General features: G+C 48.2%; 6 protein-coding genes across 6 annotated transcripts; 3 read left to right on the top strand and 3 right to left on the bottom strand.

Moving 5' to 3' along the window:
• The first annotated feature begins 21 nt into the window (after window positions 1-21).
• F5147DRAFT_674436 (uncharacterized protein) lies at window positions 22-2,602 on the top strand. Its single transcript, XM_041435842.1, has 7 exons — window positions 22-369; window positions 427-602; window positions 657-1,142; window positions 1,194-1,683; window positions 1,733-1,960; window positions 2,017-2,307; window positions 2,359-2,602. The coding sequence occupies exons 1-7, from the start codon at window positions 144-146 to the stop codon at window positions 2,385-2,387; spliced, it is 1,926 nt and encodes a 641-aa protein (XP_041297122.1). The 5' UTR covers window positions 22-143; the 3' UTR covers window positions 2,388-2,602.
• Window positions 2,597-4,233, bottom strand: F5147DRAFT_379953 (uncharacterized protein). The gene is made up of 2 exons (XM_041429474.1): window positions 3,673-4,233; window positions 2,597-3,617 (listed from the first exon to the last, which is right to left on the bottom strand). Exons 1-2 carry the CDS (start codon window positions 3,874-3,876, stop codon window positions 2,670-2,672), a joined length of 1,152 nt encoding a protein of 383 aa, XP_041297121.1. The 5' UTR covers window positions 3,877-4,233; the 3' UTR covers window positions 2,597-2,669.
• Window positions 4,131-5,847, bottom strand: F5147DRAFT_379944 (uncharacterized protein). The gene is made up of 2 exons (XM_041429473.1): window positions 5,380-5,847; window positions 4,131-5,330 (listed from the first exon to the last, which is right to left on the bottom strand). Exons 1-2 carry the CDS (start codon window positions 5,587-5,589, stop codon window positions 4,386-4,388), a joined length of 1,155 nt encoding a protein of 384 aa, XP_041297120.1. The 5' UTR covers window positions 5,590-5,847; the 3' UTR covers window positions 4,131-4,385.
• A 520-nt stretch (window positions 5,848-6,367) lies between these two features.
• On the top strand, window positions 6,368-7,613 carry F5147DRAFT_674430 (uncharacterized protein). The gene is made up of 2 exons (XM_041435841.1): window positions 6,368-6,620; window positions 6,677-7,613. The coding sequence occupies exons 1-2, from the start codon at window positions 6,453-6,455 to the stop codon at window positions 7,229-7,231; spliced, it is 723 nt and encodes a 240-aa protein (XP_041297119.1). The 5' UTR covers window positions 6,368-6,452; the 3' UTR covers window positions 7,232-7,613.
• Window positions 7,614-10,891: 3,278 nt separating this feature from the next.
• Window positions 10,892-11,994, top strand: F5147DRAFT_674424 (uncharacterized protein). Its single transcript, XM_041435840.1, has 2 exons — window positions 10,892-11,180; window positions 11,230-11,994. Exons 1-2 carry the CDS (start codon window positions 11,016-11,018, stop codon window positions 11,782-11,784), a joined length of 720 nt encoding a protein of 239 aa, XP_041297118.1. The 5' UTR covers window positions 10,892-11,015; the 3' UTR covers window positions 11,785-11,994.
• Window positions 11,995-12,942: 948 nt separating this feature from the next.
• On the bottom strand, window positions 12,943-15,383 carry F5147DRAFT_674418 (peptidase S8/S53 domain-containing protein). The gene is made up of 10 exons (XM_041435839.1): window positions 14,921-15,383; window positions 14,431-14,863; window positions 14,206-14,378; window positions 13,882-14,150; window positions 13,751-13,826; window positions 13,608-13,693; window positions 13,542-13,551; window positions 13,240-13,491; window positions 13,162-13,183; window positions 12,943-13,108 (listed from the first exon to the last, which is right to left on the bottom strand). The coding sequence occupies exons 1-10, from the start codon at window positions 15,347-15,349 to the stop codon at window positions 13,047-13,049; spliced, it is 1,812 nt and encodes a 603-aa protein (XP_041297117.1). The 5' UTR covers window positions 15,350-15,383; the 3' UTR covers window positions 12,943-13,046.
• Between the last annotated feature and the right edge of the window lie 1,014 nt (window positions 15,384-16,397).

Genomic DNA, 16,397 nt, shown 5'->3' with positions numbered 1-16,397 from the left:
TTTACACGCTCGCCTTAATTACGTCAGGACGGTCAGGCGTGTCACATTGGCAGCAGAATTCCCTCCATACACGCGTCCCTTACTCGCTTCTCACCGTTTCTCGTGCAAATCTTGAACAGATAGATGTCATATCCCTAGAAATAATGGCCGTAAACACATCCTCAGCCTCTATAGAACCTACCTTACAACCAGATGGATCCACGAGTGGCAATTTCACCCTAGAAAACATCCTCGGAACGAACCACGAAGCAGTTGAACACCCACGACTCAAGGAAAAAGATTCAGGCGATGCTACTGAGCCCGGTCATGGATGGGACGAAGAATCAGCTGTCAGGCCTGCTGCGGACGGGTTTTGCATCGAATGTGAAGGTCTGTGGTTGATAGGAAGTGATCGTACGGATGAGGTCGAGCTTACCGCCTATATAGATCAGCCTGCTCAGGTTGTGTGCGACACATGCGTAGATAATTACTGTGAAGTGTGCTTTGCGGCGCAGCACCGGAAGGGGTCGAGAAAGAAGCACATCGCAAAGCCAATCCCAAGTAGCGCCAAGTCCAGGTCGGTGCAAAATGATGTGGCGGAAGATGTCAAGAAAAATGGGGAGGTACGAATTTTTCAGCTTGACCGTGGTGGATCCGATACTTACTTCCGTACTCAGCAAGAAAACGATGTTGATATGGATGACTCTTATGAAGAACTCGACCGTATATCAATCGAAGCATCCAAGGCGCCCGTCTCTACCCAGTTACTAGGCGCCCAACCTACAATTGGATCCAAAGTCGGCGAGTGGTTCGTCGACCGTTCGAAATACATCCCTCTTCGACTCACGTACGGCGAGCGCAAGTACCTACGCCTCCTCGACGCTGCACTTCAGGTATCCGAGTACACAGATAAGATCGACACGCTGGGCTTTGGACTTTCGAAGCCGAAGCGTATTGTGCATCAGATTCGCGAGCTGTGTGCGATTCTATCTGGCCTCGTCCTTGCCGCAGACTACAAACAGGGCCAAGAATTGTTCACTGACCGTGATTTTCAGTCCAATGCGGACTTCTACCAGACTATCTTTGAGCTCGGTCGGAGACATAAAATCATGAACCCAGATAAAATGCGCACGACGTATGGAAAGTTGATCTATTTGTTGCAGGTAAGCTCTGAACTTCACAGTCTTTGTCTATGCAAACACTGCTCTCCATAGGACAGCCAGTCCCCAGACGTTCGAGACATGCTCAGCTTTTCTTGCGTCAAACCCATCGTATCTGTGTACACCGTTCTTGAAGAAAAAGATGCTCTCAACATGTTACGAGATGATCTCATCATGGTTGCCACGCAGGAAATCTATTCTGAAGGACGCTCAAAAAGAGAAGTCCAGCGGGATATCAAAAACAAGGAGCGCGCGATTGAGACGCTCGCTTCGAAATACCAGCGCTCGGGGTTAAATCAGGAACAAGTTCGTCAATGCATATACAGCATCGGCGATAATCACGCTTTCTTGCGGACGAACCGAGATCCCTGCGAAAAGATGATCACGTACTTGAAGCAATACTTCCATCCAACGCAAGCAAAAGACAACAAGTCTAGCTTGGCAATAAGAAGTGGCAAGCAGGGCGCGAGACTTAGTCACGATCATGCAAAACAATACGCGTATGTCCTACAGAGTCTTACCTTATGGCGGGAGATCCTGCATGGTTAGTCTCTGAAGGTGTTATTGTTTGTCATGCTAATTCTGTTCGACAGACATGTTCCGGTTATGGTCGCTCGCTGAACAGGATTTACTTGCGGAGAACGTACCTTACCGGCTGAGGGATACCGGCCAAGGGCTAAATCGTGTGCAAGCAGCTCCCAAAACCTTCCGCATGATGCACACGATCCTACACCGTGCGCAACAAAGCGTGGGAACCTGGATTGGTTCGTCCGCCATCCACATGGGTGATCATAATGTGCCCAACGCACTCATGTTCATCGGTATGTTTTACTATCACAGCGCCGCCCGTGTCTTAATTCAGACATGCTTCACGCAGATAAATATTCCCAGATCTACCGGATCCTACTGCCTATCTGTAATACCCTCTCACAGATACCCAGCCTTGCGGAAAAACCTGCGCTACGCTCCTACATCGAGGATGACTTCGGCTCGATAGATAATTGTATGCGCGAGATCCTGTGCGATTTCTTCCAGCATGGCTTCGATGGTTCTGGAGCCGATAACTTCTTTGACGCGGGAAGCTGTATCGACGGCCGTTTGACCAGCGCATGGAATTGGTGTGCACAATTGGAAAAGAAGAGGTATTTCCCTGTGTTTTTGCTCACAGGTATGCTTGTTATAAAACTTGACGACTGTTTGTAACTGACTGCCTGCGCAGGATTTGTTGGATTCGATGGTGATTGGTAAGGGTTGGATATATGCTGTTCCATCTGATTGTTATCTGTTCTCGGTTAAGTACCGGCGATCTTTGACACCTTGCATGGCTACGCACTGTGCGTCCCTAGGGTGCCCAAAAGTATACTGTTTCCCTCACTATGCCTGACCTATGAGTATCATTGCAGTGCAGATCTCGATAGTTCATAAGTACCCAGATACAAATACATGTGATCAAAACATTTCTATGGTCCGGCCATTCCACTATTGAAAGAAAACCAGCTTTCAAGCCTCTCGTGATCATCCTGTGAATCATCATGTGGCCATGAACTCCACCCGCCTCAGAGCTGGCCAACCAGACACTTCAACAGCAGGGTAGTCGTCAACTTGAGTTGCACTAGGCAATGATAAATGAAGTTCCTCCAAGTGCTCGAAATTCGGCATCAAAGGGAACAGCGCATCCATTATATCATGCGCCACGCCATCGTGATTGTGGAGTACTGGCGAGCGGCTGATTGTGAGAGATAGCGACTGCAGTGATGAACTGTACTGTTTCACGACGGTAGAGAATAACCGGCTGCAGTCTGTCAGTCGTGCGGGCCCACGACTGTGCTTGATAGTCAACGAGCGGATACACGGACTAGACACATTCGTGATGAAGGCTTCCGCAAGCGCAGGGGTGCCGTGTATCTCCAGCTTCTCCAGATGTGGGAAGAGGGATTGCGGAGTATCCCATATACAGCTAGTAGGAGGAAGCTCGATCTTGAGCTCGATCACGGGTGATTGCGAAAGCACACGACATAATGATCCAAGGACATTAGAGCTGATGAATGCGGATATCTCGGCGCTTCGCAAGTGTTTGAAATGCAGGGGTGGCGTGTCCAAGCGGTCACTGTTGTAGCTGTAGTCTTCGACGTGCAGATGTTTTAGGAAGGGTGCATCGCGCGCCGCGTGCGCAAGAGCAGTCTGGATGCAGGAATCTTTGCAGTTGATGTAAGCGGGGCCCGAAATTTGCAACCTTTGCAGTGTTTCGGGGAACAGCCGGATCCCTGGGTGTATAGGTTCCTGAAGCTGCATCGTTATGGATCGAAGGAAGGGGAAGACGTTAATGTCTGCTCGGATGGTGGCCACACCTGCGAGGAAGTGCGAGGCGCCGCTGTATAAAATCCGCACACGCCTAGCATAAGCATCAAACGCTCGCCATTCATGCATAGGGGGGCATTGGAAGCCCGCGAGACTCTCTGCGCTGAACTGGTACTCCACCTGTAGGATGCGTCAAAATTATACCAGTCCAAACCCGCCCAAGGATAATACGTACCCAAAGTGTTAAAACTTTTGGGGGCAAAAGGGGAATGAAAGGACAGAAAAGGCTCATCCGCTTCCACAGGACATCCAAAGCTTGGTCTGAGAATGCCTTGCAACAACGTGCAAGACATGAAAGGGACTGCCTATCATCCTCTAGCTGGGATGTGATTTCTGAAAGAATCTCGGAAATGTAGAGGGCGCGAAAACTTGAGACCATGGCTAATCAATCAAACTCTTATCATGTACTTGTTGGGAGGATAAGTTGGGGTTGGCGAGAAGTGAGGATGTGAGTCAATACAAGACCAGGTGTTTTTGATACTGGTACTATATCATGGGTGCGAGTGTTTCATCTTGCTCGAGAGTGACGCTCACCCATTAGTAAAGTGCATGGGTTCCTGTGAATACAATGAATGCAAGTGGAAATCATGCTTCACGGGAAGACGAGAATTTGTTACTGTAGTAAGCCGTGGGCCTTGCTTGTGGGATCGTATAGTCAGCAGCGCCACACATGGTCAGCGGTATCGTCTCATAATAGCTTGCCTTGTCCCCCTTGACGCGTGACGCACCGTTCTCAGTGTTCACCAACACTCCCACACTGCCACAGTCTTCTCATGTTCTACACTCGCATTAACAGCAACCTAACATCTGATCAACATGTTATATATACTTCCTAAAATATACAGCACCGGGCGCCCCTTCAGTTCCTCCGTATAAACACTATGCCGCTTAAAAGTCAAGAAGCTTGAGAGATGGCCATGTAGGAGACTCAAATGTGAGCTCAGGCGCTAGATGAACGTAGCGATTATGTGGCAACGACAGGTGTAGAGTCTCTAGTCGACTGAAACTTGGTGCGAGTGCGTAAAAGGAATCGAGGACTGCTTGGGAAAGATCGTACGGGTAGCCCGGGGTGGGCGACTGACTGAGTGACAGCGAGAGTTGCTGAAGAGTCTTGCTGTATTTATCCGCAATACGCGAAAGAAGATGGCGGTAATCCGCAACGCTCGCGGGTCCTCTTGTGTGGTGGATACTAAGCTCCTGAAGACCCTTGCTGGCAAGATGGAATATAAATTGTTCGGCAGAAGCCGGAGGACCACAAATTTGCAATGATATTAGAGCGGGAAAGACAGGGGTTGAAATATTCCACTCCTTATTTGGGAGTGGTGGAAGCTCGAGTTTGAGTTGTGTAACAGGTGCTTGGGAAAGGATGTGACATAGAGACTGTAGGAGGGTGTAATCGAAAAATGCAGATATTTCGACAGCTCGGAGATGAGCAAAATGGAGAGGCGGCAGTGATGACTGGGCAACAGAATAGGTATAATCTTCGATGTGAAGATATTCTACCAACGGCGCATCGCGGGCTACGTTTGCGATGGCCATTTGGACGCGGTCATCCTCGCAGTGTACATATGCAGGTCCGGATATCTTCAAAGAGCGTAGCGAGTCTGGGAAGAGGTGGCTTTGCATGTCAAGGGGCTCGACGAGTTGAAGAGACAGGGATCGTAGCAAAGGGAATAAAGTGGTTTCGGAGCGTATGCGGGCTACTATTTGGTGACCATGCGATCCAGAATATAGCCTGCGCACTTTGCGGGCGTAACTGTCAAATACCCTCCATTCTTCTTCAGGCGGGCACTGGAACTCGGCAAGGGTGACTTCGTCAAACTGACTGTGGTCCTAAAAGTCCTTGAGTATGACGTAATGACTTCAAGGATTTTATGCTCACCCATAAGAACTTCACGGTCGGCGGTAGGAGGGGAATGAATGGCGAGAAAGACCGCACTGAGGACCATAGGACACTCAGAGCAGGTTCTGAAAATGCATGACAGCAACGAGCAAGACGTGCTAGCGCTTTCCTGTCATCCTCAAGGTAGTATGAGATAGCAAACAATATCTCTGATATGTAGAGCGCATGAGGAGATGCCATTTGAGCCATGAATACTGATGTTGATGTTCAATTGTACTTGTGCTTGATACAACTGAGCCATTTTATAAGAGCGAGAACGGCCGGGATCCGCTCGTATGACACCTGCGTCAAGACGTAATTGATGCCATCCATTATTCTTGGTGCCAGTGGTAGTCCGCCGTGGATCCTATAGGAGTGGGATGGTGTAAATTTAAAACGGTGCTACCCAGAGACATCCGCAGCATTGGTAAACGGTCGGGTATGAAGAAGCGGGTGACTCGGGCGCTGACGGCTTACGTTCAAGTCGAAAAGTACGGGGCCCCGGTCATGGTGTCGATTTGCCGTCATGCCGAATACATTTTTCATAGTCCGCTGTATTTCTTATTTTCTAACAATAATATAACGTCACCAATGTAGGCCATGCTCGCTGTGTGGGCAAAAGAGAGCTCAACTGCAGCACCACTTCATGCTATCCATTGTCCAGTCGGTGTTAGTCTCATATCTGTCCAACGGCAGTGTTGATATTCAACGCGGGCCTCGCGTGTTTTGCATGTACTAGGATATACAACAATAAATGTGGCGGACTGTGAAAATTTTCTACGGCATAACGGCAAATCCAACCATGAATAAAGATCCCCAAAGATCCAGCATGATGTATGTACCTGGCAGCCCCAAAAACTTGGGGCCGGGATCAGATCTTCGATGTGGCACCTCGTGGCAAAGTGCTTCTACGTCACGGCTCTAGAATGCTACGTAGCACTCTATTAATATCGTACATCCGTGCAATCCCGATCAAATCATACATACGGTGTTGGTGTCACTACCAAAGTACTAAAGCTTTATATCAAAGACCTGCAGTAACTCATGCCAGAAATTATCCATTCAACTAAAACATGTCACTCCTCAAAATACCTCTAGTTCTCTCATCAGCTATCGCAGTCCAGGTAGCAGTCACTCCTCCTCATTCTGCATCCGACAATGAATTATATCATAATGGTCGGACCCTGATTCGTCTCCCATCTTATTTTCGTAAAATGAGATATCCTTCGCAAATGATAGCTGTTCGTCCGAATTTTGCGTATTTTTAGGAGATTTTCACTGAACAAGGTTCGCTCAGGGGTTGTACTGGGCGGGGGCAGTGGCTGAAATAACTGCCATCATAGCTCGTCACGTCGATTCCTCAAAAATACCATCAGTTTTGCGAACGGCATCCGAAGCTCTGAGCACTCTCACAGATGTCCCTATTACTCCTTCTTTTCTTGTGGGCTCTGGCCTCGTGACTAGCGGTGGATTCATCCGCTGGCTCTGCTACCGAACCCTCGGTCGCTATTTCACGTTTCTGCTCAGCGTACGCCAAGACCATCGACTTATCACCACCGGTCCTTACGCAATCGTTCGGCACCCTTCTTACACAGGAATGATGATGTTGTGCCTTGGAATCATCATTCTGCATGGCTCTCACAACTCATGGTTAAGGGCTTCTGGTGTATCAGCAAGGATCCCTGGAGTGTTACCGGTCGTCGCTGGAACTTCCATTTTTTGTACAGCGGTGAATTTCGCATTATTTTCAAGAATGAAGAGAGAAGATAGGATGATGCATTCTGCCTTCGGAGAAGAATGGGAAGCGTGGGCAAGAAATGTGAAGTATCGGGTTATACCTGGCGTGTACTGAAGCCGTGTGTTGAGTGTGACCACATCAAGCGTCTGTTTAATTTCAATAGGCCCGAAAGTCTTGTACCTTAGTACTTCGTGTATGATTAGTACCAAGTGACTTAGAATCAAAATACAAATGGTTTGAAGTTGTACTCTCAAGCAACATCGCCCAAGGCTATGTTACTTGACTGAAACTGCGCGACAAGTCACAGATATTTAGATGCGACCAACGATTCACCATATTATGTAGTACAGCAACTGGCAGCCATGGGTCAATCATACGTGAGTATTTAAAAAGAGGTGGGCCGACAAACAACAACCCTCTTGAAAGCATCCAAAAACATACAACGGTTGGCCGAGTGATCTCATCTGATGATCAAAAAAATCAGTAAGCGAGGGACCTGATGCTGAATAACTGGATAGTATCCGCGTGCGAAGGATGGAGCCCTGAATTAAGTCAGCAGTACTGACTGGAATTTTTGAAAACGTTTTGACATTTTAATAGTCTGCGGAGCTCGCTATTCGGATTGTGTATCTGAAATGCAACTATTGCTTGTGTGGGCTCGGAATCCGCCCAGCGTATTATGTGTGAATTATCCTCCTGAATCCTGACCGAGGAGTCAAAGTTAAAGTTAAAGTTGGAACCAATGTCCACATCTGCTTTTTAAGAACATGTCGAGTCGGATGGTCTTTCGGACGTATACAACTGGTAGTGTCACTTTTGTCGCTGCACTTATCACCGTATCGTGTCTTATGCGTCGTTACAGAATCCTCACTTGTAAGGAGATGTTCCTTTGGTCATTGTTTCGAATCGATACGGGCGGTAACACAGCAAAAATGTTGGAGAGGACAAAAAGGGATACTCGTCAGTGATGACGGTCAAACTTGTGCACCAATTAGAAATCAGTACTTACTAAAATCAGACCATTCGTACGAGGATCTGGAAGCCTAGCCTAGGGCCACTATCTGGAAGGGATATATTTGCAATGGTTTTACTCAGCCATCAAATAGAAGTAACACTTCCGCAGGAGAGTGGGTAAAGAAGATAATATTGCCACCACGAGGAAGCAACAAAGAGCGATGAACCTTCGCCCGACAAGACGGAGGCTTGGATCATGATGGACACATGGAAATTTCATATGTAGGAAGGATTGGCGGGTTGTCCGCGTCATGCATCATGCATCATGTCACAGCTCTGCTCCCAGGCGGCAGCCTAAAGCTAAACTTGTCGCAACTTCTAGAATTGACTACAGTTATAAGTAAAAGTGCTGAGGGCTCAATACTTAACGTTTGACATCCAAGAATGCGTAAGCATGATTGATGAGTGAATAACCGGGAGTCACTAGTGGCGAGAAAGAAGGAGCTGCAAGTACTAGAGGTTGAACATATATATCGATGCGCACGCAGGCCTCTCGGAGCAGACATACAAGCCAAGATGGCATCGCCACAAACAAAACAAAACCAAGCGAAGTTTCTCCGACAATATACCCGGGGCCACTGCGCTTGGTTTTGTTTGGTCTGTTGTGGCCGGGGGCTCTCTTACACGCCCGCTGATCCGGGTAGGAGTTCTGGAACGGGCAAGACGAATAACCGGTTCCTTCCGAACGCCTTCCCAAGTGACGGCGACTGATCTCCTGGATCTCTTGCGTGACAATTTTAGAGAGCCACGATGTCGAGATTCGAGAAGGCTGTCGACGTCGCCGCGAGCAAGATCAAGGGAATCTCTATTTACGCGTGGCATTGATGTCGTGCAGCTCGCTCACCATAAACAAGGCATGCATGTCCTTGCCCGCCGCAGTGGCGAAGGCATATGAGAATTGGTGGATATCAAAATACACGGCGGTGACTTCGAACCCGTCGAGCTTTGGTGCGTTCCCACTTACCAAATTCATGAAGCTCGACAACTTCGAGGTCCTTAGTAATGGGAGATTTCACAGCTGGCAGACAGCGCAGGCGCAACTCGGAGTTCAATCCGTGTTCTCACTGTGTTGTAGGGATACCTGGAGACGTTATTGGCTTTCTGTGTTTCACTGCCACCTGTCCGACATCTCGTGCATCCGAGTCTCACGTTCAATTCTGGGCTTGAAGGCGTACACGTCCCGACGAACTTCTTACATGTTGTGAGCAACAGAGACCTTGTTTTATCACTTTCACATGCATATCCATGCTACGTACCCCCCTCGGATGATTCGTGTACCGGAATTAATTTGTTCCTCGTCAGCAAACGTCCAAGATTGGCAACGTTTGTCTCATTCCTTTGAGGGCTACCCGCATCAACGGAGCCTTTTAGCGAATCCCTTCAGAACTATCGGAGGGGGGTAGACCAGGATATTGGAGATCCCGACGCTTTTTACCTGCACTTTAGGATGACGACAATGACTTGCAATGCATTTTGGCCAGGATCTGCGCGAGATTTTCCATCTGATTTTCTCAGCATATAATTCACCGTGGTTTTCGATACGGGACACTAACTCGGTGTCTTCAACTGTGATCACCGTATCCCTCTCTGCTTCCTGTCAATTGTGTAATTGATCCCTTAGGAAGGACGCCGGCTAATGTATGAGTTTAGACGTCCATATACATCCCAAGAGGATCAGACGTCAATAGCTACATTTGCTAGCACTATCTTCCGGAAGCGAGTAAGGCTGTTTGCATCAATCTACGTTTTCATATTGCACTCATGTGAACAGTTTAGGGTTAACTATGAGCAAGGACGTTGCGTCAAACACTGCGCCATGCAAGAATCTTCGATTTGATACCAAGATTCTCGCTGGCCATAATTAGCCAGCCAAGAGCCCCATATCCGAGTCAGACTCGTGTAAGGATCGTATATCCCTCCAATGGGGGTGGTGCAGGTGGGTGTTTGCTACCATTTTTGCATGGCTTAGTCGGTGGGGGTAGAGCCTCCGGGCGAGGTAGCGACCATCATCAGGCTGGCACCAGCTTCCGTCTGCCAGGCACATTGCCAGCTGCGCCAGGCCAACGCGGATACATCCCTCTACGTCATTTCGTTGTTCACCATTCTTATCGTTTCACTACCCATCGGCCCGCGCGACAAAACTTAAAACATATCGACCAATCAGACTCGCGTGGAAGAACCAAAGTTGTCACTCAATTGTCACCTGGTGTAAATATAGTATAACCGCTCCAATCTGATTGGAACCTCCGTGCTGCCTCGGGGGATGCTCAATTCCAAAATGTCGTTGTCGTTTGCAAGCCAAACACACGCTAACCGTCACCAAACCTGTCCTATTAAAAGGGACTTACGGCGCGCAGCGCCAACACTTTCAGTCTTACACCACATCCTAGACCTCAGCAGTGCTCCTAATCCTCGTGGTTCCTGGCCCGCCGTAGGTCTAACCCGCAACCCGCATCTAAACCTTTTTATGTAGGAAATATATAATCAATCAATTCCATTTTTCGAGTGAGAGGTGCATTATATTCATAAACATACTACATAGCACTGGACATACTCTATGGAGAGGGTCAGAAAAGGTTTAGGAATGTTAAGGATTAAGTCTGCTAAGGGTTAAGAACATGAACATGCCATGAACCACAAGGATTGAGCATTGCTGAGGTTTGGCTGAGGTTTAGGATGTGTTTTAAGACTGAAAGTGTTGGCGCTGCGCGCCGTAAGTCCCTTTAGGTTTGGTGACGCTTAGCGTGTGTTTGCGACAACAATTGAATTGAGCATCCATAAGACCGGTCAGTGACAACGCATACACGTAACTTTTTGAATTACCCGCCCTGCCGTACTCGGCGATTGGATTCTATAAAAGCAACCAAATGGTCAAGGGTTCTTTATGAAAATGTCCCTCCTCAAAATCCCACTCATTCTTTCGTCTGCTGTCGCTGTGCACGTAGCGCTCACTCCCCCGCACGCTCCATCGAAGAGCGAAGTTGTTCATGATACCTTTAATGAGTGGGTTATCATCCAGCACGTTAGATACGGGCTCCCGATATCAAAGGTACCTGTTTACGATTGTCCACAATCCTCTTTGATGGAACTACGCCCAGATAGTTTACTGGGGTATTTCTTTGGCAGAAATAGCTCTCATCGTATCTCGTACGATGGACCTCAAAACACTTCCCAGCGTGGTGCAAAGCACAATCGGTCCATTTCTTCCAAGGATCCAGGACGTGCCAATCACTCGTCCTTTCATTCTCGGCACCGCACTTGTTGCCTCAGCGGGATACCTCCGCTGGTCGTGTTTTCGGACCCTTGGTCATTTCTTCACATTCGAGCTTACCGCCCGCAAGGGTCACCAGCTTGTCACGAGTGGACCATATTCGATCGTACGCCATCCCTCCTACGCAGCTGCTATTCTGCAGTATATCGGTGTAACGATCTTGCACGGATCTGCGGCTTCGTGGGTTAGACAATCAGGGGTCTTAGATCTCCCTGGAGTGAAACTGGTTCTCCTAGCATGGTTGTTGGAGAGAACGATTACTGTCACAAGCCTCGTGCGCAGGATCAATCAAGAGGAGGAGGTCGTGAAGTCAATGTTTGGAGACGAATGGCAGAGGTGGGCCAATGCGGTTAGGTACCGCATCATACCCGGCATCTACTAAACCCAATCCCCACTGTGTCGGGAAGGCCTATTACGATAATATGCAACATTTTCAACGAATCTTTTGTAGCTCTTCGATGATATCACATATTCTTTCTTGACCCATCATAGATTCGCATCTCCTCTACATGGATCCGATTTTACTGATTTTTAGGATGATGTAGTGTGGTGTCGGAGCAAACCCGATAAAACCCAGGGTCTACCCACCGGATCAATTCGGTCATGTCCTGTCACGCCTCAACATAGTAGCAGCATAGTCGACCTTCACTCTCTGCAACCGTCGAACTCAAAGTGCGCGCATCGCGAAAGGCTCGAAAACGCTGAATATAGCAGTATATTGAGTATCTCAGTTCAATAATACTGACGATGACAATTACTGCAATCATACTGATCATACTTGTGTCGCTGATAGGCCGCTGAATAGAATTGATGCCCTGCATAGTCTGCACTAGGTGTCCCCGACTCGGAAATTCGTATTACCGCGACTTACTGGTGCAAATGAGGGTTTGCACGAAGGTTGCGGTGGGTGTCCCTGTCATGGTGGCCCGGTGCCACACAGTTTTGTCCTGCTCTTCGGTAAGTAGCCGTGACAAATTTGCTTCAAATGAGGTCGTGCGAGGTTCTGCGCACGCCGACGAAGGGTATGGTATGGGACGTTAAACCGGCCAGCTGCTGCCAATCGGTTTTGAGCCCCCTTTTTTCTGACAGCCTGGATAGCGGCCGTAATGTTGACATCGCGAGCGGTATCGTCGGCTTTTGCTTGGGTTACCTTCCTGTGATGTGGTGAATGTTGGAGAGAATGATGCAACACGATGTGACGGGAAACTAACATCTGTGAGACTCGAGCAGAGGACAGATGCCGCGTATGATGGATTGAACCACTCGTGTACTGCAACATGTAAGAATATTTTGTTCTACTTGTATGAAACACCATTTCTAGGTGCTCTGCATATGCCTGAATTTGTTCATGTCAATCGAGCACGAGGTTGAATTCTAATGGACTTTGCAATCATTGACATGATGGTAGATGCACGATTTCTCACTGACGTCCACACTGTGTGAAGCAACGTTTAATTGCTTACAAGCTGCGGCCCACGATTGTAGAGGAAACACTACGTGCACTTTCCTGTAATTACCTTTAGTCATTGGCTTCAGCGGAGGGCCTCTCTAGTAATGGTACCGTTGTAACCTTAACTTATTCATGATGTACACAGCATAGATAGTAAATACATCATACATAGATGATTTATTCATCTACTATATTTAGGGCAGGCTCAAGACCAGTGCCAACAATTTCTCGAAATTGGGTGTCCCAAAGCCTGAAACTGCAGGTATTGTCAGCGACATAGGAAATCACTTGCCAAATACATGCACTCACCAGGATCCCAGCCAGTCGTGGCCTGCGCACGGGCATCAGATCAGTGTCACGACTTGAGAGTATGCAGATATGACATACATTAAAGCCCTCAGTTCCACATCCTGGGTTGTGGCCCATGGTGATATCATTTAGCGCGGAGTACCCAGCGGAGTACAAGAAAGGGTTGAGGAAGCCGAGAGGGGATTTGAAGGCAGTAAGGCGTGCGTCATTCAGCATGGATACGAACGAGGCAAATGTGGGTGAAGAACAGGATGTGCCGTCAACGGGTATCGTCTGGCCCTGGTAGACAACACTGAAGTTAACCCCCTGGGCTGACACATCGGGATATGCCTGTATGGATGTTAGCCTTCATATCCTCACACGCTGAAGAGGTCACTTACGCGCCCTTCGCTGCAGATAAACGACTCGATTAATGTACACCAATAGGAGTAGCTCAATGCACTTACGGAGCGTAGAGACCCTCGTAGGTACCAGGAGCGAGTTTTGTTAGGTACTCTAAGACAGCAACTTCTTGGTAGGCTGGACGAACAAACTGTGGGAGCGTGTTAGCATTCCAGTAGGTGTCAAGCATAGCCGTCAAATTCCTCACATAGTTACTGAAGCCACCACCGGAAAAGGATACAGCAGTCTCTGGGATATTGACAGTGGCGCCCACGGCTGTCACACTTTATTCGATCTTTAGTTGTTATACTCCTCTCCTCGATCACCAAGATCACTCACTATGGACAGGAAGCGGGAAAAGCGGGCAAGAATTTCGTGACGTTGAGCCCGTCATTGGAGTGGCACATCTGTGTGGCAGGATTGGGATCGCCATCACCAACACCAGAATCACCAGAGGAGAACAAGATAGAAACTCCACGAGCACCGAGAGCTGCCATGCCAGCGCAGACACGGTCTGCATAGGTGAATGGGACAGTTTGCTCATCATCACCATAACTGGTAGAGATTGTTTGAGGAAGTGAAGGCTGCGAAAGAACGTAGTCGAGCCACTGGGGTCATAGACATCAGCACATTAGAAGTTGGATTATAGTGGCCCAAGCTTACGTATGAGTATGGCTCATTCGTATCAGTCGGCGTGAAGTAATCAGGGTCAAAAGGGGGCTCGCCAGCAGTCGAGTAAAACGTTCCAGGAGTGGGCCATGTGAGTCCAAAGCCAAATTGAGTGTCAAGGTTAGCTTCAACGCCTGCTGCCGCATAGGACTGATTGTTCAATCCACCTGTGGAACAAATCAGTAACATAGCTACCGAGCTTTGAGTGCAGCATAGTACCGTTAACGGAAACGAAAGTGTAGTTTGAACCGTAAGCAGATGGGTTTTCAAGCTGGAAGAATTGTTGGAGGTCCATGTTGTTGGCATACTGGTCCAGGTAAGCAGTGAGACCCATCTTGTTGCCGTTTGTAGCAGACGTGTTGTAAGCTACTGAATTATACAACTGCTTTAAGCATGAAATCGTGATCGAGCTGTTGCAACTTGCATCAACCTGATTGCCTGCAGGTCCTGTGATCGTTCCACTAGATGTGCTCAAGACTGGAGCTTGAGCCTGGTTAGTCCAGTGCAGCGTGCTCTTGAACGCCTTGAAGCGAGCGAACATGGTCGTTGGCTGTATAAGATCAACATGATCATGCAAGATCTCTGGGAGACTGTAGCTCGTGGTGCGGACAATGCTCTCTCCGGTCTCAGCGTGCTTATAAACAGAATAAGTCTAGACATCCAGGAGTCAATGGACTGTAATCTCTGGAGACGATATTATTTTGCTTACGGTATCCAGCATTTGTTCGGCAAGGCTGACTGGGACACGAATAGTGACCCAATCGTTGGCAGATGAACGAAGGAGACTTTCTTCTGCTAGGCCGTATGAAGCAAGCCATTCGTTGACAATGTCCAAAGATTCAGGATGGGGAGCCATGAGAGCATCAGTCTCCTCCTTCGACAGGTGCGCCCCATAACGTGAGTGACTAGGGTCGCTCACCTCCCAGAGGTGCTGCTCGAGCTCCGGGAACTTGGGCTGAGGTAAAGCGATCTTAAGCTCAAGCATATGGTGCTTGGGCGCAGAAGTATGCTTGGACCATCCGCGGGGTGGACCATGAATGCTCTCTTTCACCTTGTGCTGGCAGCCCTTGAAGGGTACTGCGGCTGCGCTAGCAAGAGCAGCCACAAAGGGGAGCCCGAGCAGAGAGATGAGTCTCATCGTCAGTACGGGAAATGCTTGCACTCACGAGAACCTGACAGATTGTTATATGCGATAATTTTGGCGATCCCGTGTGACGTTAGCCGATTCCCCAAATGATCATGCTCTCAACTCGGATCCTCAGACCTCAGTCCGCATGCATTGCTGAGAAAATCTGTTTGATCCACATGCAGTCTCCCCGTGGTACTGATTTGATTGGACAACTGGCCCATCAGACCATTGACCGTGATAAGATAGCTGTGATATAGTACCCATTTCAAGCTGACAAGTTGCAGTCAGAACGGCCGAGAGGCTTGCGGGATGAGTTCTGCCCTGTGAATTGAACTTCTTAATGACCAGGCTTGCGAATGGCGCCACCGGTACCTGTAATTATATAAGACATTCTCAAGCTGTCAAATATTCCTCCATAGTTACTGGGCGACTATTATAATATTATTCGTACGTAGAGCTCAAATACCGCGCGCGGAATACAAGCGGAATAGAACAGAAGAAAAAAAAACAGAAGTTCGTGCTATACTTCCCACGATTCAATAGCCATCAGAGAACTGATGATTATGATGCGGCCGTAGTGATGCGCTCTTCATTTCAGTTATATTGAAGTTATTAACTTATGACAATGCAAGCGGGGGATGAGTGTTTTTGTCTACTAATCATCCATGACTGTCGACGTTGAACGTTGAACGTTTAAGCTTTCAAGCTTCAAGCAGCGAGCTGCGTTGTGGCGTCTCGGCATATTCTAATATAATCACAGTCCGCACTGCTGTTCGTCACGAATAAAATCAAGCGCTCGTCAATCAAAACTCATTTCAATTATTTCTATCCGTCATACTCCAATACGCTACTCAGCAACGGTTTATGTTGTCAGTTCATTTTTTTGAGCATGCAGGATGAAATGAACTGCGATAAACTGTCAAGTAAGGTTTGTGTGCTGTTCTGTCGCGGAGAGTGAAACATCATGACTTACCGACACTGTGCTGTGAAGGAACACCCAGTACATCATGGTGCACCGTGCACGATAACTTGCATCGACAATGTCACCGCCGCTGGA

The sequence above is a fragment of the Suillus discolor genome, assembly GCF_016758755.1.
Source record: "Suillus discolor strain FC423 chromosome Unknown F5147scaffold_7, whole genome shotgun sequence".
NCBI classification, from domain to species: Eukaryota; Fungi; Basidiomycota; class Agaricomycetes; order Boletales; family Suillaceae; genus Suillus; species Suillus discolor.
Note: the sequence above shows the minus strand (reverse complement) of the source record. Positions and strands in the feature narration are given on the sequence as shown.

Bases quoted from the DNA above. Each gene is read 5' to 3' on its own strand.
- F5147DRAFT_674436 (XM_041435842.1), top strand. From the start codon at position 144: ATGGCCGTAAACACATCCTCAGCCTCTATAGAACCTACCTTACAACCA. The intron at 1,684-1,732 runs GTTAGTCTCTGA...TCTGTTCGACAG, and splicing joins ATGGCGGGAGATCCTGCATG to ACATGTTCCGGTTATGGTCG. The intron at 1,961-2,016 runs GTATGTTTTACT...TGCTTCACGCAG, and splicing joins CAACGCACTCATGTTCATCG to ATAAATATTCCCAGATCTAC.
- F5147DRAFT_379953 (XM_041429474.1), bottom strand. From the start codon at position 3,876: ATGGTCTCAAGTTTTCGCGCCCTCTACATTTCCGAGATTCTTTCAGAA. The intron at 3,618-3,672 runs GTACGTATTATC...CGCATCCTACAG, and splicing joins CAAAAGTTTTAACACTTTGG to GTGGAGTACCAGTTCAGCGC.
- F5147DRAFT_379944 (XM_041429473.1), bottom strand. From the start codon at position 5,589: ATGGCTCAAATGGCATCTCCTCATGCGCTCTACATATCAGAGATATTG. The intron at 5,331-5,379 runs GTGAGCATAAAA...AAGGACTTTTAG, and splicing joins CGACCGTGAAGTTCTTATGG to GACCACAGTCAGTTTGACGA.
- F5147DRAFT_674430 (XM_041435841.1), top strand. From the start codon at position 6,453: ATGTCACTCCTCAAAATACCTCTAGTTCTCTCATCAGCTATCGCAGTC. The intron at 6,621-6,676 runs GTTCGTCCGAAT...AGGTTCGCTCAG, and splicing joins ATCCTTCGCAAATGATAGCT to GGGTTGTACTGGGCGGGGGC.
- F5147DRAFT_674424 (XM_041435840.1), top strand. From the start codon at position 11,016: ATGAAAATGTCCCTCCTCAAAATCCCACTCATTCTTTCGTCTGCTGTC. The intron at 11,181-11,229 runs GTACCTGTTTAC...AACTACGCCCAG, and splicing joins ACGGGCTCCCGATATCAAAG to ATAGTTTACTGGGGTATTTC.
- F5147DRAFT_674418 (XM_041435839.1), bottom strand. From the start codon at position 15,349: ATGAGACTCATCTCTCTGCTCGGGCTCCCCTTTGTGGCTGCTCTTGCT. The intron at 14,864-14,920 runs GTAAGCAAAATA...CTGGATGTCTAG, and splicing joins CCGAACAAATGCTGGATACC to ACTTATTCTGTTTATAAGCA. The intron at 14,151-14,205 runs GTAAGCTTGGGC...CTATGACCCCAG, and splicing joins CGAATGAGCCATACTCATAC to TGGCTCGACTACGTTCTTTC.